General features: G+C 40.9%; 2 protein-coding genes across 9 annotated transcripts in view; one reads left to right on the forward strand and one right to left on the reverse strand.

Moving 5' to 3' along the window:
* relch (RAB11 binding and LisH domain, coiled-coil and HEAT repeat containing) overlaps positions 1-850 on the reverse strand; it is a 56,236-nt gene extending 55,386 nt beyond the window's left edge. For 3 of the 7 annotated variants that reach the window (XM_061921976.1, XM_061921974.1, XM_061921973.1), the window contains exon 1: positions 288-847. In XM_061921976.1, coding sequence (XP_061777960.1) covers positions 288-744 — 457 coding nt within the window. In that variant the 5' untranslated portion in view covers positions 745-847. Of the gene's footprint in view, positions 1-287 lie in introns of all 7 variants that reach the window. The other 4 variants (XM_061921972.1, XM_061921971.1, XM_061921975.1 and 1 more) reach the window with 4 other exon arrangements.
* On the forward strand, positions 318-26,732 carry pign (phosphatidylinositol glycan anchor biosynthesis, class N). 2 transcript variants are annotated; one of them, XM_061921979.1, is made up of 29 exons: positions 318-459; positions 2,265-2,525; positions 2,598-2,719; positions 2,794-2,892; positions 5,040-5,146; positions 5,216-5,340; positions 5,408-5,538; positions 5,606-5,725; positions 9,630-9,670; positions 11,043-11,102; positions 11,175-11,267; positions 11,421-11,476; positions 15,113-15,191; positions 15,264-15,446; positions 16,620-16,759; positions 16,968-17,067; positions 17,137-17,229; positions 17,439-17,530; positions 19,577-19,682; positions 19,747-19,855; positions 19,921-20,023; positions 20,165-20,267; positions 21,699-21,785; positions 21,861-21,916; positions 22,879-22,954; positions 23,022-23,095; positions 23,179-23,221; positions 23,308-23,360; positions 23,437-26,732. In XM_061921979.1, exons 2-29 carry the CDS (start codon positions 2,299-2,301, stop codon positions 23,558-23,560), a joined length of 2,802 nt encoding a protein of 933 aa, XP_061777963.1. In that variant the 5' UTR covers positions 318-459; positions 2,265-2,298; the 3' UTR covers positions 23,561-26,732. The 2 variants fall into 2 exon arrangements, with proteins under 2 accessions (XP_061777963.1, XP_061777962.1); XM_061921978.1 differs by lacking the exon at positions 318-459 and adding an exon at positions 1,076-1,395.
* Positions 26,733-27,591: the final 859 nt, after the last annotated feature.

Raw genomic sequence — 27,591 nt, forward strand, 5'->3', positions numbered from 1 at the left:
TGCTTGGCAGTCAGCATCGAGGGTTGGAATTGGGGGTTAAATCACCAGATATGATTCCCGGGCGCGGCCACCGCTCCTGCCCACTGCTCCCCTCACCTCCCAGAGGGTGATCAAGGGTGATGGGTCAAATGCAGACAATAATTCCACACCTAGCGTGTGTGTGACAATCATTGGTACTTTAACTTAAGAATGTTAGATGCTTGTGCTAGCTAGCACTAAGCTTTGATAGAATGCATCAGAGACAAGCGATCGATAATGGCTACCGCTAGCATCCTTTAGCTACTTACTCAAGGCTCCACCCGCTCCGACTCCCTGATCTTTGGCAGGTGGCGTGCCGCTCTGCCTCTCGAAGTTCCCCGGGTTGGAGAAATAATCCCTCAGCCGTGGCAGCTCCCGACCCGCCTCCAACAGTTCCGTGTGGAACTCCAGGGCCGTAAGGATGTACTGATCACGCAGCAGGTGAGCGGCTATGACATCCACCGACAGCCGCGGCTCCGCACCGCCTGCCATAGATGCGGTGGCCGCGGAGGAAATAGTAATGCCCTCCCCGCTTGGACTCGTTCTTTGGCCGCTGGACAGCAGCAGCGTCGGAGGCTCGGCGTTCGCGGACAGAGAGAAGGAGTTGCCCGGCGGTGGTCCCGGCGCCCCGTCACTCGGGCTACGCTCCGTGTCAACGCTCTCATTAGGTCGCCTTTCGCTCTCCTCCTCCGAATCACTAAGATGAAATGGGTTTATCGACGCCATGTTTGCACTACGGAGGCTGGTAGCGAGCTGAGCTAAACTAAGCTAACGAGACCCTGCTTCCTGGATGGATGTCAAGCGAGCTGGGAGAGGAATCTCGCGTTAACAGTGCTTGTTGTCCCATGTCACGTGACTTTGGTAGTAATGTTTATCACAATAAAATAAAAAATATCGATTAATTGTTGGAACAGGCAGCCAATTATATTATTAGCGAATATAGTTAAACTGTTTCGCTTCATTATATTGTTTTATGTATTTTTTAAAGCCGCACCCACTTGTAAAACCGGAAGTTGATAGTTCAAAAAACGTTCCAGAAGCGACTCATCTCTCTCTTTTTGAAGATCTTTGTCGATACTCCGTGAAGCTTGATTGGTCAGATTCCCTGCCACTACCCACAATCCCAATCGGTACTGACAAAAGTCACAACAAGGAAGTGAGGGACTAAACTAATCTTATTATAAAGGACAGATGGTTTTGTAGAAGCGCGTATTTAACCATTAGATCCACGGTGTTTCGTAACGTCAAGTGTTTTTCTTTGGATTAAAATTTTTTTGGTCATTGAAGAAAATGAAATGAAGACAAAACAAGTACGTGCGCGGAGAAGTGCTCCTGCAATTGTCTCCCATTCATTCTGATTTTTAAAGTTAATCACAGGTAAGCCTTGCTATTTTAAGTTAAACTACCACTGATAGTCACACACACGCTTGGTGTGGTGAAATTAACGTCTGCATTTGACCCATCCCCTTGTTCCACCCCCTGGGAGGTGAGGGGAGCAGTGAGCAGCAGCGGTGGTCGCGTTCGGGAATGTACGCCAGTCTTGTAAACAGGCTTAAGTTTGCCGTAACCCTTTATATTTATCTGCAACGTGAACATGGTAACATAAATATTGTTTTTCTCGTCAATGTATTGTACATGGTAATTGTTATATATTATATTTTACTACCCTTCGTGTGCAACACGTCTGACACTGATTATTTATTACTTCGGTACTCTTGTTTTGTTCTGTATATTGTATAGTATTTTGTATTTCTATATAGTGTTTTGTATATTGTACATGATTGCTTATTATTTTTATTGGATAGTAGTCTGTTTATTTAAATTTTTAGTTTTACCTTTATTACCTCTTGTATTTTTTATTTCTACCCCATATTTGTTCCCACTACTGCACCTTAAGCTGGAGTCCTTAATCTCATTATATGCAAATATATTGACAATAAAGTCCATTCTATTGTATTCTATTCTATGCTATATTGTATATATGATATAGACCTAATATAATATATCAGTATACATAATATACTGTACATATATTATGTAAATATTATGTATATATGTTATATTTTATATCGCTATATTTAGTCTATTTTATACCTGCATTGTTCTTTCCATCCTTACACTTTCCATCATTGTAAGTGAGTTACTGTGTGGAACAATTTCCCTTGTGGATCATTAAAGTTTGTTAAGTTTAAGGGGCAAAAGTAAGTAAAACTAGTGATATTAATTTGATTTTCCTTGTATTGCAGACTCCATGTGGTGTTGACACTCTCACGGCTCAAAATGAAGATGATCACCTTTTTTTTGGTTGGACTGACAGTCCATGTCGTCTTCTTCTTGTCCATCTTTGACATCTACTTCACCTCTCCTTTGGTCCATGGCATGACACCCGTGGCCACACTTTTGACTCCACCTGCCTCCAGACTGGTGCTGATCGTGGCAGATGGTTTGAGGGCGGACAGCCTCTTCACTCCGCTACCCAACGGCTTACCCAGAGCTCCTTACTTGAGGTTAAGAAACTAGCAGAGGAAAATGGACATAGTTGTATCTGTCAATCTCTTCTATGTTGTGTCCACAAACAGGAGCATTATCGAGGAAAAGGGCACCTGGGGTGTTTCCCACACGCGTGTGCCCACTGAATCCCGCCCAGGTCATGTCGCGCTCATCGCTGGCTTCTATGAGGATGTTAGTGCCGTTGCTAAAGGTATGGAACACAAAAAAATCTAATATTGTTTCATTTGGCAAACATGTACTCCTGTGATCTGTGTCCGGCGTTAGGTTGGAAGGAGAATCCTGTGGAATTTGACTCTGTGTTTAACGAGAGCCGCCACACTTGGTGCTGGGGCAGCCCTGATATTCTGCCCATGTTTGCAAAAGGTACATATATTAATAGTTTAAGTATGTGCTTTTGTGCAGGTGTCAAACTGCAGGACAATACTAAACGATCACTAGTTAACGTACTGTTAGCGTAGCACAGTGTTTTTCAACCTTTTTTGAGCGAAGGCACATTTTTTGCGTTGAAAAAATCCAGAGGCACACCACCAGCAGAAATCATAAACTCAGTTGACAGTAAAAAGTCGTTGTCGCAATTGTTGGATATAACTTTAAACCATAACCAACCATGCATCACTATAACTCGTCTCAAAGTAGGTGTACTGTCACCACCTGTCACATCACGCCGTGACTTATTTTGAGATTTTTGCTGTTTGTAGTGTTTTAGTTCTTGTCTTGCACTCCTATTTTGGTGGCTTTTTCTCTTTTTTTCGGTATTTTCCTGTTGCAGTTTCATGTCTTCCTTTGAGCGATATTTCCCGCATCAACTTTGTTTTAGCAATCAAGAATATTTCAGTTGTTTATATCCTTCTTTGTGGGGGACATTGTTCATTGTCATGTCATGTTCGGATGTACATTGTGGACGTCGTCTTTGCTGCACAGTAAGTCTTTGCTGTTGTCCAGCATTCTGTTTTTGTTTACTTTGCAGCCAGTTCAGTTTTAGTTTCGTTCTGCATAGCCTTTGCTAAGCTTCAAATGCCTTTTCTTAAAGGCACTCACTTTTTGTTTATTTTTGGTTTAAGCATAAGACACCTTTTTACCTGCACACTGCCTCCCGTTGTTTCCAACATTTACAAAGCAATTAGCTACCGGCTGCCCCCTACTGATATGGACGAGTATTACAAGATTACTCTGCCAAGCTCTAGACAGCACCGACACTCAAAAACAACACATAATTTGCAGACTATAATTACTGGTTTGCCAAAAAATATTTTAACCCAAATATGTGAAATTAGATAATCTCCCACGGCACGTCAGACTGTATCTCATAGCACAATAGTGTGCCACGGCACAGTGGTTGAAAAACACTGGCGTAGCAGATGCTACTGTACATTTTATCAACCGTTTTGTTGCACTACAACACTATATAAATATTATTCTTAAAAGTAGTCAATGTTCAGCTTGTATAGCCAAATTGTTTCACTATACCCTGGAAAAGACTAAACAAAAACAATCATTATTGGCAATAAAAGTGGAGTCAAACATCATTGTCTGGCTATATGAGTGCTGCTGGCACTGGAGAGCTGTGGTTCATAAAGGAAAATGTTAACCTGTACTGTGACATTGTGAAGCCTCATGTTGGGCCGCATGCAGTTTTCCGACATGACAAGGCCAGCATACCTCCAAGCTGTACACTGACTACTCTAACTTAGTTTAGTTTAATTTCTATAGTATTGTCCCTTGAGAAAATATCACAAAGTGAATGTCAGTGCAAATATTTCAAGTGTTTTTAATTAACTATGGGCGGTGTGGCTTGGTTGGGAGAGCGGCCGTGCCAGCAACTGGAGTGTTCCAGGTTCTATTACCGCTTCCGCCATTCTAGTCACTGCTGTTGTGTCCTTGGGCAAGACACTTTACCAACCTGCTCCCTGTGCCACCCACACTGGTTTACATTTACCTTAGATCAGTGGTCCCCAACCACCGGTCTGGGGACCGGTACCGGTCGACGCATTTGCTACCGGGCCGCAGAGAAACATTAAATAATTTATGAACGACTGCCTTTTCTCCTACTTAACCTTCGCCTGTTCCACCAGACACACCAATAAGCTCGTTTATATATATGTACAATAACACTCCTTTTAGGAAGTTGCCATTTGTTATATTTGTTATAACTTTAATCAATGAACATATAAAATAAAATATAAATGTGACTGATAGTAGCCAAAGGCTGATTTGCATCTGCATCCCATTGCAAAGAAACAAGCCCAGGGCTCCCACTAATTCAGCGTTATAGTGTGTTGTATTTTTCATGCACTTATTTTTGCTGTATTTATCTGGCAAAGTCGGTCCCTGAAAACAATGCCTACATTAAACCGGTCCGTGGTGCAAAGAAGGTTGGGGACCACTGCCTTAGATAATGGGTTTCACTACGTAAAAAAAGAAAAGTGCTTTGGGTCACTAGAGAAAAGTGCTATATAAAATGTAATTTAAATTTACTTTACTTCACTTCACTTCATTAAATGTAATTCCAGGTGCGAGTGGAGACCATGTGTACACCCACACATATCCAGCAGCCGAGGAAGACTTTGCCTCCACAGATGCATCCAGGCTGGACAGCTGGGTGTTCACGCAAGTCAAAGTGTGACATGAAATAATCCATACATTTTATTCTATTTTACAACAACCTGCACCTCTTTCTCTCCCCTAGTCATTTTTTCAATCAGCAAAGTCAAACCCCACTTTGATGGCCAGTCTGCTGGAGGATAAGAATGTCTACTTTCTGCATCTACTGGGCATTGACACAAATGGACATGCTCACAGACCAATGTCACAGTCAGTTCTTTAGTTAATTTTCATGTATTTTAGAAATGCAAACCTCATCTATTTATCTTTCCTCCAGGGAGTATGTAAACAATATTGGCCTTGTAGACTCCGGTGTGTCAGAAATGGTGGCGATAATTGAAGACTTCTTCAGCCATGATGGCAGAACCTCCTATGTGTTTACCTCAGATCACGGCATGACCAATTGGGGTAACTTGGCATTTTATTTTCTAGAAATGTCATAACTCCTTGAAGTTCTTAATCCATGTGTCTACAGGTTCTCACGGTGCAGGACACCCCTCAGAGACGCTGACCCCATTAGTGGTGTGGGGGGCAGGAGTGCAGAGTCCCCACAAAGTGACTGAAACTCAGCTTTATAATGATGGCTATTTGCAAGGTAAATATTGTTATTTTATTTATTTGCAAGGTATACCGTATTTCCTTGAATTGCCGCAGGGGCGCTAATTAATTTAAAACCTCTTCTCACTCCTGCGCTTACCAAAGGCATGCGGTAAAAGTAAGCATGTGCTAATTATTTTAAAACCTCTTCTCACTCCGGCACTTACCAAAGGCATGCAGTACAAAATTGAGTGTGATGTAAGCTTAGACCTTAAATCCTACTGAACACCTCTTAATCTTCTTCCCTTTATGCGATTTCAAATTACCGATATTGAAATCAGCCTCCTCCATTTTGAAAATGATGACAGAGGAAGTGTCACCCGTAATGTCACGAGTTTGACCAGGCGGTAATACTAAGCCTCCTCTCTGAGCTGCAACCTTATCGTGGTAGAGGAGTTTGCGTGTCCCAATGATCTTAGGAGCTATGTTGTCCGGGGGCATAAAGCCCCCTGGTAGGGTCTCCCAAGGCAAACAGGTTCTAGGTGAGGGATCAGACAAAGGGCAGCTCGAAGACCTTTATGAAGAAGAAAAATTATGGACCCAGATTTCCCTCGCCCGGACGCGGGTCACCGGGGCCCCCCTCTGGAGCCAGGCCCGGAGGTGGGGCACGATGGCGAGCGCCTGGTGGCCGGGCCTGTTCCCATGGGGCCCGGCCGGGCACAGCCCGAAGAGGCAACGTGGGTCATCCCTCCAATGGGCTCACCACCCATAGCGGGGGCCATAGAGGTCGGGTGCAATGTGAGCTGGGCGTCAGCCGAAGGCAGGGCACTTGGCGGTCCGATCCTCGGCTACAGAAGCTAGCTCTTGGGACGTGGAACGTCACGTCACTGGGGGGGAAGGAGCCTGAGCTAGTGCGCGAAGTCGAGAAATTCCGGCTGGATATAGTCGGACTCACTTCAACGCACAGCAAGGGCTCTGGAACCACTTCTCTCGAGAGGGATTGGACCCTCTTCCACTCTGGCGTTGCCGGCAGTGAGAGGCGACGGGCTGGGGTGGCAATTCTTGTTTCTCTCCGGCTCAAAGCCTGTACGTTGGAGTTCAACCCGGTGGACGAAAGGGTAGCTTCCCTCCGCCTTCGGGTGGGGGAACGGGTCCTGACTGTTGTTTGTGCTTATGCACCAAACAGCAGTTCAGAGTACCGACCCTTTTTGGGAACACTCGAGGGAGTACTGGAAAGTGCTCCCCCGGGTGATTCCCTTGTCCTACTGGGAGACTTCAACGCTCACGTTGGCAACGACAGTGAAACCTGGAGAGGCGTGATTGGGAAGAATGGCCGTCCGGATCTGAACCCGAGTGGTGTTTTGTTATTGGACTTTTGTGCTCGTCACAGTTTGTCCATAACAAACACCATGTTCAAACATAAGGGTGTCCATATGTGCACTTGGCACCAGGACACCCTAGGCCGCAGTTCCATGATCGACTTTGTAGTTGTGTCATCGGATTTGCGGCCTCATGTTTTGCACACTCGGGTGAAGAGAGGGGCGGAGCTTTCTACCGATCACCACCTGGTGGTGAGTTGGCTGCGATGGTGGGGGAGGATGCCGGACAGACCTGGGAGGCCCAAACGCATTGTGAGGGTCTGCTGGGAACGTCTGGCAGAGTCTCCTGTCAGACAAAGTTTCAATTCCCACCTCCGGAAGAACTTTAAACATGTCACGAGGGAGGTGCTGGACATTGAGTCCGAGTGGACCATGTTCCGCACCTCTATTGTCGAGGCGGCAGATCGGAGCTGTGGCCGCAAGGTAGTTGGTGCCTGTCGGGGCGGCAATCCTAAAACCCCTTGGTGGACACCAGCGGTGAGGGATGCCGTCAAGCTGAAGAAGGAGTCCTATCGGGTCCTTTTGGCTTATAGGACTCCGGAGGCAGTGGACAGGTACCGACAGGCCAAGCGGTGTGCAGCTTCAGCGGTCGCGGAGGCAAAAACTCGGACATGGGAGGAGTTCGGGGAAGCCATGGAAAACGACTTCCGGACGGCTTCGAAGCGATTCTGGACCACCCTGCGCCGCCTCAGGAAGGGGAAGCTGTGCACTATCAACACCGTGTATGGTGCGGATGGTGTTCTGCTGACCTCAACTGCGGATGTTGTGGATAGGTGGAAGGAATACTTCGAAGACCTCCTCAATCCCACCAACACGTCTTCCTATGAGGAAGCAGTGCCTGGGGAATCTGTGGTGGACTCTCCTATTTCTGGGGCTGAGGTCGCTGAGGTAGTTAAAAAGCTCCTCGGTGGCAAGGCCCCAGGGGTGGACGAGACCCGCCCGGAGTTCCTTAAGGCTCTGGATGCTGTGGGGCTGTCTTGGTTGACAAGACTTTGCAGCATCGCGTGGACATCGGGGGCGGTACCTCTGGATTGGCAGACCGGGGTGGTGGTTCCTCTCTTTAAGAAGGGGGACCGGAGGGTATGTTCCAACTATCGTGGGATCACACTCCTCAGCCTTCCCGGTAAGGTTTATTCAGGTGTACTGGAGAGGAGGCTACGTCGGATAGTCGAACCTCGGATTCAGGAGGAACAGTGTGGTTTTCATCCTGGTCGTGGAACTGTGGACCAGCTCTATACTCTCGGCAGGGTTCTTGAGGGTGCATGGGAGTTTGCCCAACCAGTCTACATGTGCTTTGTGGACTTGGAGAAGGCATTCGACCGTGTCCCTCGGGAAGTCCTGTGGGGAGTGCTCAGAGAGTATGGGGTATCGGACTGTCTTATTGTGGCGGTCCGTTCCCTGTACGATCAGTGCCAGAGCTTGGTCCGCATTGCCGGCAGTAAGTCGAACACATTTCCAGAGAGGGTTGGACTCCGCCAAGGCTGTCCTTTGTCACCGATTCTGTTCATAACTTTTATGGACAGAATTTCTAGGCGCAGCCAAGGCGTTGAGGGGTTCCGGTTTGGTAACCGCAGGATTAGGTCTCTGATTTTTGCAGATGATGTGGTCCTGATGGCTTCATCTGACCGGGATCTTCAGCTCTCGCTGGATCGGTTCGCAGCCGAGTGTGAAGCGACCGGAATGAGAATCAGCACCTCCAAGTCCGAGTCCATGGTTCTCGCCCGGAAAAGGGTGGAATGCCATCTCCGGGTTGGGGAGGAGACCCTGCCCCAAGTGGAGGAGTTCAAGTACCTAGAAGTATTGTTCATGAGTGAAGGAAGAGTGGATCGTGAGATCGACAGGCGGATCGGTGCGGCGTCTTCAGTAATGCGGACGTTGTACCGATCCGTTGTGGTGAAGAAGGAGCTGAGCCGGAAGGCAAAGCTCTCAATTTACCGGTCGATCTACATTCCCATCCTCACCTATGGTCATGAGCTTTGGGTCATGACCGAAAGGATAAGATCACGGGTACAAGCGGCCGAAATGAGTTTCCTCCGCCGGGTGGCGGGGCTCTCCCTTAGAGATAGGGTGAGAAGCTCTGCCATCCGGGAGGAGCTCAAAGTAAAGCCGCTGCTCCTCCACATCGAGAGGAGCCAGATGAGGTGGTTCAGGCATCTGGTCAGGATGCCACCCGAACGTCTCCCTAGGGAGGTGTTTAGGGCACGTCCAACCGGTAGGAGGCCACGGGGAAGACCCAGGACACGTTGGGAAGACTATGTCTCCCGGCTGGCCTGGGAACGCCTCGGGATCCCCCGGGAAGAGCTAGACGAAGTGGCTGGGGAGAGGGAAGTCTGGGTTTCCCTGCTTAGGCTGCTGCCCCCGCGACCCGACCTCGGATAAGCGGAAGATGATGGATGGATGGATGGTAATACTAAGCATGCGCTAATTATTTTGCGAAGCGAGTTTGACCCGGCAGTAATTCAGGGCAGGCGCATACTATATGGCCTGTGGCAATTCAAGGAAATACAGTATTTTTAATACAAGTTGGACTGCAATACAGTATATGCCGTTTTCTTGACTCTTGTCTTTTTTATGTGTGCATAGACTGGAAACTGGAGCACCTTAGAAGGGTTGATGTCAATCAGGTATAACATGTCTATGAAGGTTCTCATTCATCCAGGTTATTGTAATCTTAGGCCATTTAATCGATCGCAACTGAACTGCTAGGTTTGTCTTGGAGGAGGTTTCGCCGCTCATCTGATTTAGTCCGGCACTACATCTGCTCAATCTAAGTCAATGAGCATAAACTGATGAACCCTACTTGGATGAGCGGCGAAACGTCTTCCAAGACAAACCAAACAGTCCAGTTGCGATCGATTGAAACCTTGAGAAGCCCCTTTTAAAGAGCATTCTCTGTGTGCTAGTGGAAGTGAGCATGTTCCTAAACAAGATTTTTTTTTCAGCCCCATTTTGATCTTTGATATTCCTTTTTTATTGTCATTAGACACCCTAAGAGCACCTACCGAACACAAAACCAAACGTCACCATCTCACATACACATTTTTTTTCTTTTACAAAATACTACAAACAAAATGTATATTAAGTAGCCAGAATGTGAGTTTTAAATCATACAACCTGTCAATATTTACTTAAATATGATTATGAATCTGTCAGGTTTCTCTTTACTTTATAATGCAAGGTAGATATTGTCTCATCTATGTGAGATTATAATCAGTGGATATTAATAATCTTAATAATACATCAATATTATATTATCTATTGGGGGATAAGTCTCCCTTTCCTTTAAAAACTAGTGACGCCTCTATATCGAACATTTATCAAGGGTCTTTAAACGCACCACATTTATGTGCTATGCAGCTATGAGATCCAAAAGTGAAACTTAAACATAACTTTGTCCGATGTGCCACCAATAATATTAACATATTTTTACCTTTCTTCTATCACCTCATCCTGGTTCCCAAATGTCGGCGCATAAATGTGAACTTTGATGAAGTTATGACGTCTGTGTTGAGTGAACAGTAAAGTTTACCATGCTACCAGATGGAATTAATAATTTTATATTTTTTGCAGAGGGGCTTAGGTAATGTTACACAATCCTAATATTATACAAATAACCTCATTATTGAATTTTGACAGCAAAATGGATGTTATCTTAACTTTTGATGTTGTCTCTTATAACCAACAGATTTAAATGAAAAGAAAAAAAATCTTAAAATCTTTGTGGCCCCCTAGTGGTTGTGGACTTAAACACTCGCATGGAGTGTTTATGCCACAGCCCGGCCCTGGCCTTGTCTATAGAGATTGGAGACACTTTGTTTTTTGTGTTGATTGAGAAAAGTCATACTGATACTAAAACTGTTCTTTTATTTATATATATATATATATATATATATATATATATATATACATATATATATATATATATATATATATATATATATATATATATATTTATATATATATATGTGTATGTATGTATGTATGTGTATTCTACAGGCTGACATTGCTCCTCTCATGGCTTCGCTCATCGGGGTACCCATTCCCGTCAACTCTGTTGTAAGCTATGTTTATTTTTTTATGTATGTTTTTATTATTCTTCCTATTTTATCTGTACATTTTTGTCTTAAGGGTGTGTTGCCGCTCCTCTACATCAACAACACAGACCAGTTTCAAGCGGACTGCATGTATACTAATGCAATTCAAATACTGGAACAGTTCAAGGTGAGGTGGCCTCTTGCTTAGCTTTTTGATGACATTTTTAGCATTTGAATAGAAAGAAACAACAAAAAAGCATTATGAAAGCAATGAAGATGAATAATATGCAATATAAGTATGATAAATCAGTGACAGTTTTTTTTTGTACTTTTTTTTTAGATGAAAATGAAGCAGAAAAAAGAGACAACGTTGTCATTCCTCTTTACGCCTTACCAGTAAGTGTGAATCATACTGTAAATGCTCAAATTATATTATATATGTAACAATTATTTTTTTAAACTTCAATAATAGATTGGAGTGCATGACAAAGTGAAATAGAACACATCTATTTGACCATAAACTGTAGTCATTTATTAACACATAGATCGCGCAACACAGCATAAAAAAGAACAAATGTTGTAATAGCGGTAAGAAGCAAACTGTTTAGCCAGCATTTAATACCCAGCTGATGAATAGTACTTCAAGTGTGACATGCATTCGTTTTACACCAACAGCAAAGTAGCACAATCAACATTTTAAGGGACATGCAGAGGTAGATAAAGTAACAAGCATGACACTTACAGTAAATGTGTTAAAGGGGAATTGCATTCTTTTTGGAATTTTGGCTATCATTTACAATCCTTATGCAAGACAAGAACACATATTGTTATTTTTTGATGCATTCTAAATATTAACTAAATGTGATCAAAAGACTGCTTACAATGGAGTCTATGGGAGTCAATTCTGCCTATATAAGCCCTTAAAAACATCCAATTCGACTATACTAAGGTTTTATATATACAATATAATGGGTATATTTATAATATCATTTCATATTTACATATTTTGATAATTTTAAGCATACGCCACTAAGTTTAAAAATGCATCACAATGTTTGCTTTTTTCCCTACTACATCACTGACCTCTACTCCTTGCAGACTTTATGAGACCCAAAAAACATAAGAAAACATCACATACTGTACAATGTTTGCTGTCATTAGGATGCAGACTGATAGAATCTTGTTATAGGGCCGTTTTTAGATGAAAAATTAATCATAATCCTCGCGAAGTAATGGGCAGGGAACCAAGCATCTTTTTGTGTCATCTTTGCCACTTACGGGTCTAAATTGACCGTCAAAGTGGACCAACATGTCGGATTACATCCTCGTCCCTTTACTATCCAGGTGAGACGCATGATTTGTAATCTACATTTAACTTCCACGAGCAAGGGACGCAGCTTACCAGTTAATGATGTCCACAAAGGCACACATGTTAGTGATCACAGCGCCACTATAAATAGTTTGTCTGCGTTAGCACTTATAATAACAATATCACTAATATTGTACTCCTTGCAGACTTCATGAGACCCAAAAAACATAAGAAAACATCACATACTGCGGTTTAGCTCGGTTGGTAGTGTGGCCGTGCCAGCAACTTGAGGGTTGCAGGTTCGATTCCCGCTTGTGCCATCCTAGTTACTGCCGTTGTGTCCTTGGGCAAGACGCTTAACCCACCTGCTCCCAGTGCCACCCACACTGGTTTAAATGTAACTTAGATATTGGGTGTCACTATGTAAAGCGCTTTGAGTCACTTGAGAAAAGCGCTATATAAATATAATTCACTTCACTTCACTACAATGTTTCCCGTCATTAGGATGCAGACTGATAGAATCTTGTTATGGGGCCGTTTTTAGATGAAAAATTAATCATAATCCTCGCGAAGTAAAGAGCAGGAAATCAAGCGTCTCTTTGTGTCATTTTTGCCACTTACGGGTCTATATTGAGAGTCAAAGTGGACCAACATGTCGGATTACATCCTCGTCCTTTTACTATCCAGGTGAGACGCATGATTTGTAATCTACAATTAACTTCCACGAGCAAGGGAAGCAGTTTACCAGTTAATGATGTCAACAAAGGCACACATGTTAGTGATCACAGCGCCACTATAAATAGTTTGTCTGCGTTAGCACTTATAATAACAATATCACTAATATTCTACTCCTCGCAGACTTCATGAGACCCAACAAACATAAGAAAACATCACATACTGTACAATGTTTGCTGTCATTAGGATGCAGACTGATAGAATCTTGTTATAGGGCCGTTTTTAGATGAAAAATTAATCATAATCCTCGCGAAGTAAAGGGCAGGGAACCAAGCATCTTTTTGTGTCATTTTTGCCACTTACGGGTCTAAATTGACTGTCAAAGCGGACCAACATGTCGGATTACATCCTCATCCTTTTACTATCCAGGTGAGACGCATGATTTGTAATCTACAATTAACTTCCACGAGCAAGGGAAGCAGCTTACCAGTTAAAGATGTCAACAAAGGCACACATGTTAGTGATCACAGCGCCACTATAAATAGTTTGTCTGCATTAGCACTTATAATAACAATATCACTAATATTTGGTTAACATTCAAGTCTCAAAATATAAATATAGTAATGTTGATGCTTTTTGGATGCTTTTTTATTGAGTTTTTTTCTGGTCAGAATGGAAGACTTTTGTTTACGTTTATTTACGATTTAGAAGAAAAATTATTATGAGAAACACTTTCAACCTTATTGAAAATAAGATATTCTTCATCTCAGTATGTTAATAATGACTAAATTAATTAAGTACATATTACAAAACTGTTGTGTTACTCATTCACGGATGTAATTTTGCTATTTTGATATTTTGCTGTAAAGAAGGTCAGTGAATATATATATGTATTTGTGGGCGCTCTGGCGTGGGAAAGGGGTAGGATTAAATAAGCTTTGCTTCTTCCTACTCCTTTTCGGACATGATGTATTGTGTATTGTGAAATGTTGAAATTGCCTGATGTATAATGTTGTAGGTATGTCATGTTCGAAATAAACTAAGAAAAGAAAAAAAAGAAAAAGAAGAATGCATTAAAAAAACAAACATAATCATGTAATGATTGTGAACGACAGGCAAAAAGAAGAAAGTGCCCCCTCAATTGTCGCATTGAGTTGTCCCTCGCCGGTCGCTACATGGCACTTCGAAGTTTGCGGCTTCCCACAACCATAGATTTTTTAAAGCATATTTCAAGTAAAGGAAGCACTTTTAAGCATATATATGGCTAAATAAACTAAAACCATCAATTCTACAGTAGTATTGCCAACATGATGAGAGCAAATCAATCAGAGCGAGCTGTTTAGTATCATGGCCACTGATTGGCTTAGCCTCAGCGAGCATTACCATATTGAATTGTAAAGGTGACTATGTGGGTGTTATTTCATGTCCAGAGGTCTCTCATAATTTTAGAAATATATTTTGAAGGTACTAAACAGGTCTATTATATGTTAGCTATGAAAATGTTAGACTTATAATTGATAATTCCTGCTTCGCAGTAAATCATTTTTTACCATGGTGAGGCATGGCACTAATAAAGGGGCTGTTGGTAACCTTTATCTGGATGCCTATAGGGCGTTAACTTTACAGTGTGTTTCAGTGTATATCATATATACATAGCTTTTAGTATGTAATGATGGAACTGTGCCAGTACGTAACATGTGCATGCGCATTAGCTTTGTGTTGTTAGCAAATGATAGCAATTTGGATGAGTAACATTCGCTATTCTTAAATGTATATATTTTTTTAACAACAACAAGACTTCAAATTGTTATTTACTTCTCTGGGACTGTTTTTTTTTTAAATTAAATCAAGATATATGTCTTATGAAACCACTAATGGTAACATAGCTGGTGGTGTTCTTGTGAAACTTTTTGGTTTGAAAAATGTAACTTTTAGCACATTGCAAACAACAATAAACATGTTTTTACTGTCTGTCTCCGATAATAATAATAATAATGGCTAAATGTTGTTTTATGCACAGCTTATATTGTATTGTCTCTGTTTATCAGACATCTGACTAAGTCAAAACAATTGGAATTCATCCACAAAGCAAGAATACTGATGCAGCTGGAAAATTATGGAGAAGCTGTGAGTATCACATCCATAAAAAAATATGAAATTGCATTAATATTAGTGAATTTATGTTCCAATCCTGTTTAGATCTCCCTCTGTCAATCTCTGATATCCCACGCTCTTGAAGGCCTCGTTTACTACCATACCTACGACAGGTTTTTTTTAGGTTGCAGTGTGGTGCTGGGATTTGTAGGCTGGATCTCATACGTCGTCCTCGTCATCCTGAAGACTCACGCCAGCCTCAACATGCACCCTGATATCCTCACGCAGGTTTCATTCAGTCCAATAACACCCCCCAACCCCAAACAAAGTATAGAATTTGGTATTTAAAATGGATGTCTTTAACTACTAGTATTATTTGACATATAGTATGTCTATATGAATACTGGTAATATATAACTATTTGACAAATATCCATCCATTTTCTACTGCTTGTCCCTTTATATGTAAATGGTAAATGGGTTATACTTTTATAGCGCTTTTCTACCTTTAAGGTACTCAAAGCGCTTTGACACTATTTCCACATTCACCCATTCACACACACATTCACACATTGATGGCGGGAGCTGCCATGCAAGGCACTAACCAGCACCCATCAGGAGCAAGGATGAAGTGTCTTGCTCAAGGACACAACGGACATGACGAGGTTGGTAGAAGGTGAGGATCAAACCAGGAATCCTCAGGTTGCTGACATGGCCACTCTGCCAACTGCGCCACGCCGTCCCACATGTCTCTAAACTTCTATTAATACTTGACTATTTGACACGGATGTCTAAAACTACAAGTAATATCTGACTATATGAAATACATTTTTACTAGTGTTGTAACGATACCAATATGTTGGTACCAGTGCTAAAATTATTTCGATACTTTTCGGTACTTTTCTAAATAAAGGGGATTATTGGCTTTATTTTAACAAAATCGTAGGGTACATTAAACACATGTTTCTTATTGTAGTTAAGTCCTTAAATAAAATAGTGAACATACAAGACAACGTGTCTTTTAGTAGTAAGTAAACAAACACAGGCTCCTAATTTAGTCTGCCGACATATGCAGTAACATATTGTGTCATTTATCATTCCATTATTTTGTCAACATTATTAAGGACAAGTGGTAGAACATTAATTATTAATCTACTTGTCCATTTATTGTGGGGGCGGTATTGCTCGGTTGGTAGAGTGGCCGTGCCAGCAACATGAGGGTTCCATGTTCGATCCCCACTTGCGCCATCCTAGTCACTGCCGTCGTGTCCTTGGGCAAGACACTTTACCTACCTGCTCCCAGTGCCACCCACACTAATTAAATGTAACTTAGATATTGGGTTTCACTATGTGAAAGCGCTTTGAGTCACTAAAGAAAAGCGCTATATAAATATAATTCACTTCACTTCACTTCACTTCACCAACTTGTTGCTAAGTTACAATACGTTCATGCCATCCACAGAATCCCAGTCGTACCTTGCCGAGGCTGTGTGTGTGTGTCACCGTGGTAATCAGTGTATTCCTGCTCATCCAGAGGAGTCCGATCACTTACTATGTTTACTGTTTGCTGCCTGTGCCTGTGTGGTACTCTGTTCTTAAAGAGTGAGTATTTCACCAGTAATAATCATCAAGGTACATAATATTTAATGTAAGCATAGGAGCTTGAACGCATTAATTGCATCTAATTTGCCTCACAGGTACTACTGGCTGTATTAATATGCTTATCTGACCACACTTACATTTTTCATTAAGAACCTGTTCCGTATTCGTAATTGCAGCAATGCATAATCACTTTCATTTTCCATTTCAGGTCTAAAACACTGACAGACTTGATTCAGTCCGCTCCTGCACTGCCACTCTGGAAATGTCTCGGCTACTTTGTGTTGGTCGCATTCGGCATTGAGCTACTGGTACTGTTCATTTTAAAGCAAATGTTTTTCCTTTAGTGAGGTTACAAACTGTACCTTTGCTGCCCCCAGGTGGTGAGTTTCTTCCATCGCGCCGTGCTTACAGTGGGCTTGGCTGTGCTCTCGCTGTGGCCGATGCCGTCAGGGCTTTTTGGGAAGGCCAAGGTAAGCTTCTGTCGTCAGGAAATGTCTATGTGGGTCTATTTCCTTTTAAAACAGAAGTAAAAACAGACATAAGGAACACCATGGAGTATGAAACAGTGGAGCATTACGTCATTACAAACTACAACAATACAATTATTATAGTCATACATATTTTGGTGCATGGTAGTAGCTAGTGAGTGTATTCATAAGTATGTTTATTTCTACCCCAGTTCCGATCATTGAACTGGTTTCTGGGCTGCCTGTGTTTGGCTGCATTCCCGCTGATGCCTGTTGTGGGAAGAGATCCAAACATCAATCTGGTGTGAGTATTTGAAACTATAGAAATGATTAGGTATTATCAAAAAATTGTTTTAAATGTACAGCTGAATTGGTTCTGTGACACGCTCTTAACTCAATCTCAAATCGACATCTTCCATTGAAATTAATCGAAATCAATTTAATTGGTGTCCACCACCCACCCCTCCAAAAAAATAACAATTTACCTTGTAAAATGTCTTTTAAAAAAAGAAAAAATACTTTTGGATAAGAAACATTGTATGAAAAAAAAAAACAATATAATGTAGTACTAAAAACTATAATAGTTTTATGAAGTAGTGTAATAATAACGGGCGGCATGGTGAAACAGAGGATAGTGCATATGCCTCACAATTCGAAGGTCCTGAGTAGTCCTGAGTAGTCATGAGTTCAATCCCGGGCTCAGCATCTTTCTGTGTGGAGTTTGCATGTTCTCCCCGTGACTGCGTGGGTTCCCTCCGGGTACTCCGGCTTCCTCCCACCTCCAAAGACATGCACCTGGGGATAGGTTGATTGGCAACACGGAATTGGCCCTAGTGTGTGAATGTGAGTGTGAATGTTGTCTGTCTATCTGTTTTGGCTCTGCGATGAGGTGGCGACTTATCCAGGGTGTACGCCGCCTTCCGGCCATGTGCAGCTGAGATAGGCTCCAGCACCCCCCGCGACCCCGAAAGGGAAAAGCGATAGAAAATGGATGGCTGGATGGATGGATGTAATAATAACCTTGGAGAGTGGAGTTTTACGGTATCTCTTTCCTGCTTCTTCTCTATCAAACACACTATATTAGCAGCGTTTCCATATATTCATGGATATATGTCTGCCGTTTGGATATTTTAACATTTTTGACTGGCGTTGTACTCATTTTGCTTCAGTATGGTGCAGATTAGCAGTGATACGCTCCAATTGCTTTGCAAAGTTGGCGAAACACTGGTCCATGTTTTTGATGATTAATTTATTTAATTCTATGAATACAACCGCTTCTTCTTTTTAGCGCTGTCATTCATGCTTACTTTCCTATTTCCCACGGTTGGAAAACAATTTATGTTCATCATTTACTAAAAGCTACTGCTAGAGAGTAACACTGGATGTGTTGGTCCAATCTTACGGGTTTCTCTGTGACATTTGCTATGACTCCCTCAACTACCTCGACCTCAACATTTGGAACTCTAATTTTTGCTTGCAATTTTAAGCATAACAAGTAGCAGAGCGACAGCTCTTATCTCAAAACACTTAAATTGCTGCACTCGAGTCGAGGTAATACTTTATTTATCACTTGATTTATTCCAAATTAATCTATATTATAATTATTTCATCCATGCATCCATCCATTTTCTCGATCAAATCACGTTAAATAAATTATAAATACAACTATATATTGTAATTGATGGATCAAGGATACAATTGAATGTTAAAAAGTAAACACAAAAATAAACATATTGTTAAAGGCAAGTGCTACCGCTCTAACAGTACCAATCAAAATTAATTCAACAAATAGCCTAACTTAATTAAGTTCAATACGAAATATATGTTGACATTGATTTTATGAGGGCTGTGAAAAATAAGATGACGCGTGATCAATCACAAGAAGTTATCTTTACCTTAATTGCGGATGGTTGGCTGAAAGGTGTGTTGTTATAGAATCAGTGATTCGATCAACAAAAATACGTCAGTGCAGACATAAGTGAGAAGAGTCCAACTGTTGTGCTCGCTGGAAGATTTTACATTAAAAAAAACTCAGACTCGACTTTAGATATAATTTGTTGGCAAGTTTTGAGCAAATAAATGAAGTGCATTCAGGTAAAACACTTAAAAAATTTTCCTGTAAGACATTCTGAAAACAAAATTGCAATTGTGTCCAAATATTGGGGCCTTTTTTAAAGTTAGTTTAAATTATGCAATAACCTGTGATTAATCCAAATTCAAAAGTGTGATTAAAATAACAAAAAAATAATAATTTCAACTTAAATGTATTTATTTAAATAAAATATGTTAAAAAAATATAATTTGTAGTAATGATTTTTTTTAAACTTCCTATTGTATTCGTCTTTTTCAGAACATGTGCAGGTCTCCTCACTCTTTTTACATCAGCCTGTTTCCTCTGGCCGTCCCACAAGAGGACACCACTGCACACTAATGATAAACAGCAGTTTGTCATCCAGGTAACTGTTACATCTCAATGTAATGTTGTGTGCACATTTATTACAATGCGCCTTCATTGAACAGATGTTGCATGTGGCCGTGTGTGCGTACGTGCCCTCCCTCACACACTTCAGCCTGCAGCAAAAACAGGGTCTGCCTCTTCTCAATCAGATGATCAGCTGGGCCACATTGGGTAGGCAACACATGAGCAACTGCAACTACTTTGCTTAAACTAGAGACTTACCATCTCTTCTTCAGCATCTTCCATACTTGTTCCACTGATGAGCTCCACCCGCCTCTTTCACCGGCTTCTCAGCATATTCCTCTCTCTCACAGCCACCTATTTGCTGCTTAGCACAGGGTAAGACGGGGGACATGGTTGTACTACACGAGCAAAATGAAAGAAGATATAGCATTTGAATCACAAACTTATGTTTTGGAATATTCTTAAAAAATAATATTACATTATAAGTAATTATGATTAACACAATTTCTCACCCAGGTCAGAGGCTTTTTTCCCGCCAGTGTTATCCTGGTTGATGTTTGTGTGGATCAACATTGAACAGGAAGCAATGCTCGCTGAAGGCTTATCTGGAAGACAAGAGGTATAATAATAATAATAATACATTCAAATAATATGTGTGCATCTCAAGGCAAGGTGAGCATATTTTGTGCAACACAATCTATAAAAAAAGACAATCTAGTGGAAAAATACAATCTTGACCTAAATTAAAGATGACCCAGACTGGGTCTTTTTCAAGACCTAATTGTGAAAAAAAAATTTAAAAAATTCTACCAAATTGAAAGACCGAAAATCATGTTTAACATAAAATGAATAACATTTGAGAGTTGTTCTCCGAAGATCACCATAAACTTAAAAGCCTACTAAAACCCACTACTACCCACCACTCAGTCTGATAGTTTATATATGATGAAAGTATTTTGGAGATCTGTGTTGCTGAATCTTTTGCAATTTGTTCAATTAATATTGGAGAAGTCAAAGTAGAAGGACGGAGTAAGGGAAGCTTTAGCCTTTAGTCACACAAACACACGGTGATTCCTTGTTTAAAATTTACGGAGGTAAAACTTTACTATGGATCAGAGCGGACATGGATCCCAACCGAATGTCAACCAGCAGGTTTCGATGATAAAATTGTGGTTAAAAAGTCGCTTCTTACCGCATATCAGCTGAGCTTGTGCAGTCCATACAGCTGCCGTCAAAACGTACACTTCCGACTATCAGGTACTGTTAAACTCACTAAAACACTAGCAACAGAATAGAAAGATAAGGGATTTCCCAGAATTATCCTAGTAAATATCTCTGAAAACATATGAATCCATCTCAATGCAATTGCGTTTTTTGTTTTTTTTTCTAGTCAGTCGCTATCAATATCCTCAAATACGAATCTTTCATCCTCGCTCAAATTAATAGGGAAATTGTCGTTTTCTCGGTCCGAATAGCTGTTTTTGTTGGAAGCTCTTATTAAAATCAATGTGAATATGTGAGGAGCCATCAACATGTGACGTAATCGTCTGCGACTTCCGGTAGAGGCAGGGCTTTTCTTCAGTTGCCGACTTTATCGTGGATGTTCTCTACTAAATCCTTCCAGCAAAAATATGGCAATATCGCAAAATGATCAAGTATGACACATAGAATGGACCTGCTATCCCCGTTTAAATAAGAAAATCTCATTTCAGTAGGCCTTTAAATGTATCATCATAACTACCCCTTTATTGATCGCTAAGTTGTGAGCATGTTTCTGTCACGCACCGGAGTGTGAGTGTAACTGGAAGAAAAGCTGTGACCCGCTGTGGAAGAAGTTTTTTGGTTCCACCTGCTGGTTTGCTTGGACACATCTCTAAACATCTGACGACCTGTGATTGTTTTCTAGTGAAAAAAATGCATCTGTTGTTTTTAATTTTTGTGTTGTGGCTGAATTTGAGGTTTTCTCCGTGTTTCTTGTTGACAAGTTATCCGAGTAACTGGGCAATACTTTTGCTTCTGAAAAACTTTAACCTCAAGACATATCTTGCAGCTTTCCACTATTGATTTCTCCGCCAGCATTGATATCTCCAAAATTCGCCAGCTCAAGTTGGATGACATCCGGCGATCCTATTTCTTTGTATCCTCAGCATAATTTTCAAGCCAACACAACAACAACAACATCATTTTATCCTTCACTGCATACTTTCCTCAGGTTTTTTTCATAATAACAGCTTTTTTTGGCACTGGAAACATAGCGTCCATTAACAGGTATGTGGAGGATGATTGTGTAGTAAGAGCCTGCTAGATGTACAAAACCCAAAACTGGTGAAGTTGGCACGTTTTGTAAATTGTAAATAAAAACAAAATACTATGATTTGCAAATCCTTTTCCACTTATATTCAATTGAATAGAATTTAAAGACATTATATTTAATGTTGAAACTGAGAAACTTAATTTTGTTTTGCAAATAATCATTAACTTAGAATTTAATGGCAGCCACACACTGCAAAAAAGTTGGCACAGGGGCATTTTTACCACTATGTTACATGGCCTTTCCTTTTAACAACACTCAGTAAATGTTTGGGAACTGAGGGACCAATATTCTAAGCTTTTCAGGTAGATTTCTCTCCCATTCTTGCTTATTGATATCCTTTACACACTGTTTTTTGATGCAGTACCACCTGAGGGTCACAGGCATTCAACGTTGGTCTTGCCGCTTGCCTGCAGGGATTTCTCCAGATTCTCTGAACCTTTTGATATTATGAACCCTAAATCCCTAAATACCTTGCAATAGCTCGTTGATAACTGTCTCGCCTCATCCTTGTTTGGGAATGCTTGTATACCCAATCATGGCACCCACCTGTTCCCAATTAGCCTGTTCACCTGTGGGACGTTCCAAATAAGGGTTTGATGAGCATTCCTCAACTTTATCAGTCTTTTTTGCCACTTGTTCCAGCTTTTTTGAAACATGTTGGAGGCATCAAATTCCAAAAGAGCTAATATTTGCAAAAAATACAAGTTTTCCAGTTCGAACATCTTTGCAGTCTATTCAATTGAATATAGGTTGAAAATTATTTGCAAATCCTTGTATTCTGTTTTTATTTACCATTTACACAAAGTGCCAACTTCACTGGTTTTGGGTTTTGCATATACTGTATGAGAACAAGATGCATATTGAGAACATTTTTCTCCATTTTAGCACTAAATTGATAATTAAAATTACCTCCTAGCTTTGACCCAGCGTCAGTTTATTGTTTCCTGACGGTCTTCAACCCTTTCATTATGGGAGGGTTGATGATGTGGAAGGTAAGACGAGCACTGATCGTTGGTCTCATAAATAAATAAATAAATAAATAAATATATCCTTTTTTAGGTCATTATTCCATTCATAATCGTGATGTGTACATTTGAGACCATCCAAGTTACAACGCAGCTGTCATCGAGAAGGTAACACTTTATTTAGGACTATTTTAAATGAACAATAACCTTGATCAATCATTTTGTAATACTAGTTATGTCTCAATCCACAGCTTATTCCTCATAGTCCTTGTTATATCTGACGTGATGGCTTTGGTAAAACCTTTAACGTTATTCATTTCTTCTCCTCACTTTATTTCGGAAACTTCATCAATGTTATATTTTTTGTACTCTACTTTCAGCACTTTTTCTTCCTGGTGCAGGACTATGGTAGCTGGTTGGACATTGGCACAAGGTAAAGTATCCATAGTGTCAAATATATACATCTATTTTCTTGAATTTCCTCACTCCGCTTTCTGTGCCTCACACAGCATTAGCCACTATGTGATCGTGATGTCAATGACCATCTTCCTGATGCTGCTCAGTGTGGTTACGCACATCCTCACCTCGCAAAGGCTGGTTCTGTGGCGTACACACAAGATGCACTTCCGCTAAGTAAACAGAGGTCTAGTTAAGCCAGACAGTCAGTGTTTAGGTGGTTGTATTTTAACAATATGGTGGATGTATTTCATATTCAGGGGAATGTACTGTGCTACACAAAAAGTCTTGTGTGATCCATTTTTGAACGCGGTGAGTAGAGTAGCCAAAAATTGTACTTTAGAGCTCAGTTACTTTAAAGCAGGGCTATTAAACTGATGGCCCGGGAACCAAATCCAACCCAAAAATGGAACCATAGGACCCCAAGCTCAGTTCGAAACTTGGAGCATTTTTGCAGCAAACTACTAAAAACACTAGAGTTCTTCTGTTGTAAAGAGGAACTTGGAGCACTAAACACATTGGCAAATTCTTGCATTGACATTTCAACCTGGCTAGCAAACATAGAACACTGTGGTACAGATTTGCGATGTATGTAAAAAAAAACTGAGGTGTTCCTCAAGGCACCCCTTTGAGGACTCTCCTTTTTGGCAGTTTTTTTTGCAATGTGAGTTATGTAACTAAGGGGTTTGCTGGAGCGTGTTTACTTCACATGCAGTTAGTAGTCATTTGTTCAACTTCTTTAGTTAGATAGATAGATAGATAGATAGATAGATAGATAGATAGATAGATAGATAGATAGATAGATAGATAGATAGATGGATAGTACTTTATTGATTCCTTCAGGAGAGTTCCTTCAGGAAAATTAAAATTCCAGCAGCAGTGTACAGAGTTGAGATCAATTTAAAAAAAGTTAAAAGTAAATAATGGGGGTTTAAATGGAAACAAAATAGAGAAATATTACAATAAGAATAAAAAATAAAAAGCAACAATGGGAATAAAAATATAACAGTAAAATAAGAATATAACAAAAGAAAGTAGGCAGTAGTGACCATGTTATGAAAACGTATTGCACTGTTAATGTTTTGCATCCCCTGTCATCCTAATACCCCCCTCCCCCGTCCCAGAGAGGAGTTGTACAGTCTAATGGCGTGTGGGACATAGGAGTTTTTGAGTCTATTAGTCCTGCACTTGGGATGTAGCAGTCTAGCACTGAACAGGCTCCTCTGGCTACTGATAACGCTATGCAGAGGGTGACTGGCATCATCCAGGATGCTCACTAGTATGTCAACAGTCCTCTTCTCTGCCACCGTCACCAGTGAGTCCAGTTTCATTCCGATTGTAGAACCGGCCTGCCTGATCAGTTTCTCAAGTCTGGAGCTGTCCTTCTTAGATGTACTGCCCCCCCCAGCACACTACCATGTAGAACAGAACACTGGCAACCACAGACTGGTAGTACATCCACAGGAGTTTTCTACAAATGTTGAAGGAGTGCAGTCTCCTGAGGAAGTACAGCCTGCTCTGTCCTTTCTTGTACTGGTGGTCCGTGTTAATAGTCCAGTCCAGCTTATTGTCCACCCAAACCCAGAGGTACTTGAATGAGTCCACGGTCTGTACCTCGACTCCCTCGATCACAATAGGTTGTGACCGTGGACTCGACCTCCCAAAGTCAATGACCAGCTCCTTGGTCTTTGACGGATTGAGCTGCAGGAGGTTCGTGTGGCACCAGACAACAAAGTCCCTCACCAGGTTCCGAAACTCCTCCTCTCTGCCGTCCCTGATGCACCCGACGGTGGCTGTGTCATCCGCGTACTTCTGGATGTGACACAGCTCTGAGTTGTAGCAGAAGTCAGCGGTGTACAGGGTGAAGAGAAGAGGGGCCAGCAACGTTCCCTGCGGTGCTCCGGTGCTGCTGATCACAGTGTCAGACGTGATGTCCTTCAGTCTGACGTACTGTGGCCTGTCGGTGAGGTAGTTTGACATCCAGGCTACCAGGCAGGGGTCCACTCGCATTTTGTAGAGCTACACTAGTAGTGCTCCTCAAGGTTCCATTTTAGGTCATTTATTTTTCATCATTTGGGATTTTTCAACTGGTGGTCCGTGATTTCAGTTAAAAAAATTTGTAAGAGACTTTTTTTTGCAATAGATTCTTACAGTGCTGTCATAGAGATCATCTTTGACTAGCTTCTTTGCTGAAAGTCCTTCAAAACGGCAGAGCGCTCCTGTAACTGGCAAAATAAATAGACAAAAATCCAATGTAAAAAAAAAGAGTAATAGTGAAGGGAGAAATCTGGCCCCACAGTCCTTAGCTTTCTTGCCCCTAAAACATCTTAAAAAGACACCTTTCTGTTTTCCACCACAGAAACAGACAATGAAACTTTGTTCTATTCTGTTCTTAGTTGAATATCCCTGCTTTAGTGTAATATGACTCAAGTAAAACAAAAAAGTAGTCATCCAAATAACTCCCTTAGTGTAAGTATTTAGTGAAAAAAAACTACTCACGTATCAGTAACTACTACTCACATAGATATAAATGTTATTTTTAATAGTTTGTAAGTAAACATTGACCTCGACTTAGTAGTTTGACTGCGGTCATGTAACACCCAGGATCTGTTTGATTGGTGAAATGGAGTCAAACGTCACTAGTGCTTACGTTGGATGCAGAGTCATGTGACATTGCCCCCTGGAAGAGGTCTCTCTTACGAGACAAAATAGTTTGTCTTTGCAAGCTGTAATCAATATTTTAATATTATGACATGGGGTGATTGGCATAAAATTCAGTGTAACAAAGTAAAAGTAGAGTTTCTACCTCACAAAAATACTCAAAAGTAAAAAGTATGTTGCATGAAACTGTCTGACAAGTACAATTTAACTGAGTAAATGTAGCACATTACTACCCACCTGTGTTAATAGGTTAAAGGACGCACATTTATGTAACTAATTGTAATTTGCAAAGAAATATAGGATAAAGTGTGAAGGGTTTGTTGTTTATTTTGGTACATCAATGACACTAACGCAAAAGGGAATGACACTATTGCAAAGTAAATAACTATCATTTACCTGAGCTCTGTATTGTATGCATATGTATTTAAAGAATAATGGAACATTTTAATCATTACTTACATGTTTTGCACAAACCTATGTTTTGTACAGGAATATTTTTATATTAACACTTTTCAAACTGCTACTTGAATAGAGATTGGACTGAGAACTATGTTTGGTAAGGGTATTGTTTTTTTACACATGCAGTACTATTGTGCTGAAGGGAAAAAGTGTCCATATTTTTAATTGATGTGCTGTAATAAAAATGATAAGCAAGGTCCGATTTTTTTGGGCCTTGAATCTGATCCGATTTTGAGTCCCGAGTCAATACTTTGACAATAGATTATACAATTAAAAATGATATATAGCAAGGAACTAAAGTAAACACATCTTTTTATATTGTTGTAAATCGAACGATGCATTACATTTGTGGTAATGAATGCTGCATATATTTTTTTAACAAAATAAAGTGGCTGGTGCTCAAAAAGTAAACCAAAACAAAAAGTAATATAGGTTCACATTTAAATTGTTGGGGTTTTGTCCTCAAAACCTTCCTGCATCCAGACACTTACTCCCTGAGTTTGTAAACAATAACAAAAATTACCAAACAAATGATTTTGTAATAATAAAAACAAGAAAAAATAAATAAACATATATATCGATTTAGTATCGTTTATTAACTGATTCTATATAGGCATCAATAGTATAGAAATCTGGATTGATCACCCCTACTTTACACTGAAGCTTTAGCTCAGTAGTCTCAGACACGCGGCCTACGGGCAAATTGCAACCCGCGAGACGTTATTTCGCGGCCCCCACCTTGATCTGAAAGTTTGTTAGTGTGGCCCGCGAGTTTTATATGAATGCCGCTTCACAGCGTTGTGTTATTTGGGTCCAAAATGGCTCTTTCAATGTTCTGGGTTGCCTACCCAAGCGTTAGTGGAAAAGCGGCAAATGATTGAAAGCGACAGAAACGTTGCCCTGCCTGCAGTCACACCGCGACACCTGTCCGTCAGTAATACCAGTCTCTGATAACCTGGACCAATTCAAACCGTTATTTATTATTTTTTTATTGTTTAATTTCCATTGCCTCACACGATGAACACTACATATATTTCTATATGACGCCGGATAACACTCCGGGAGCCGTCACTTTTTTTGCGCTCGAT

The sequence above is a fragment of the Nerophis ophidion genome, linkage group LG15, assembly GCF_033978795.1.
Source record: "Nerophis ophidion isolate RoL-2023_Sa linkage group LG15, RoL_Noph_v1.0, whole genome shotgun sequence".
In the NCBI taxonomy this organism is placed as follows: Eukaryota; Metazoa; Chordata; class Actinopteri; order Syngnathiformes; family Syngnathidae; genus Nerophis; species Nerophis ophidion.

Coding starts and splice junctions, on each gene's coding strand:
- pign (XM_061921979.1), top strand. CDS start 2,299: ATGAAGATGATCACCTTTTTTTTGGTTGGACTGACAGTCCATGTCGTC. Junction 20,268..21,698: donor GCTTATCTGGAAGACAAGAG/GTATAATAATAA, acceptor CATATCTTGCAG/CTTTCCACTATTGATTTCTC. Junction 21,786..21,860: donor TCCGGCGATCCTATTTCTTT/GTATCCTCAGCA, acceptor TACTTTCCTCAG/GTTTTTTTCATAATAACAGC.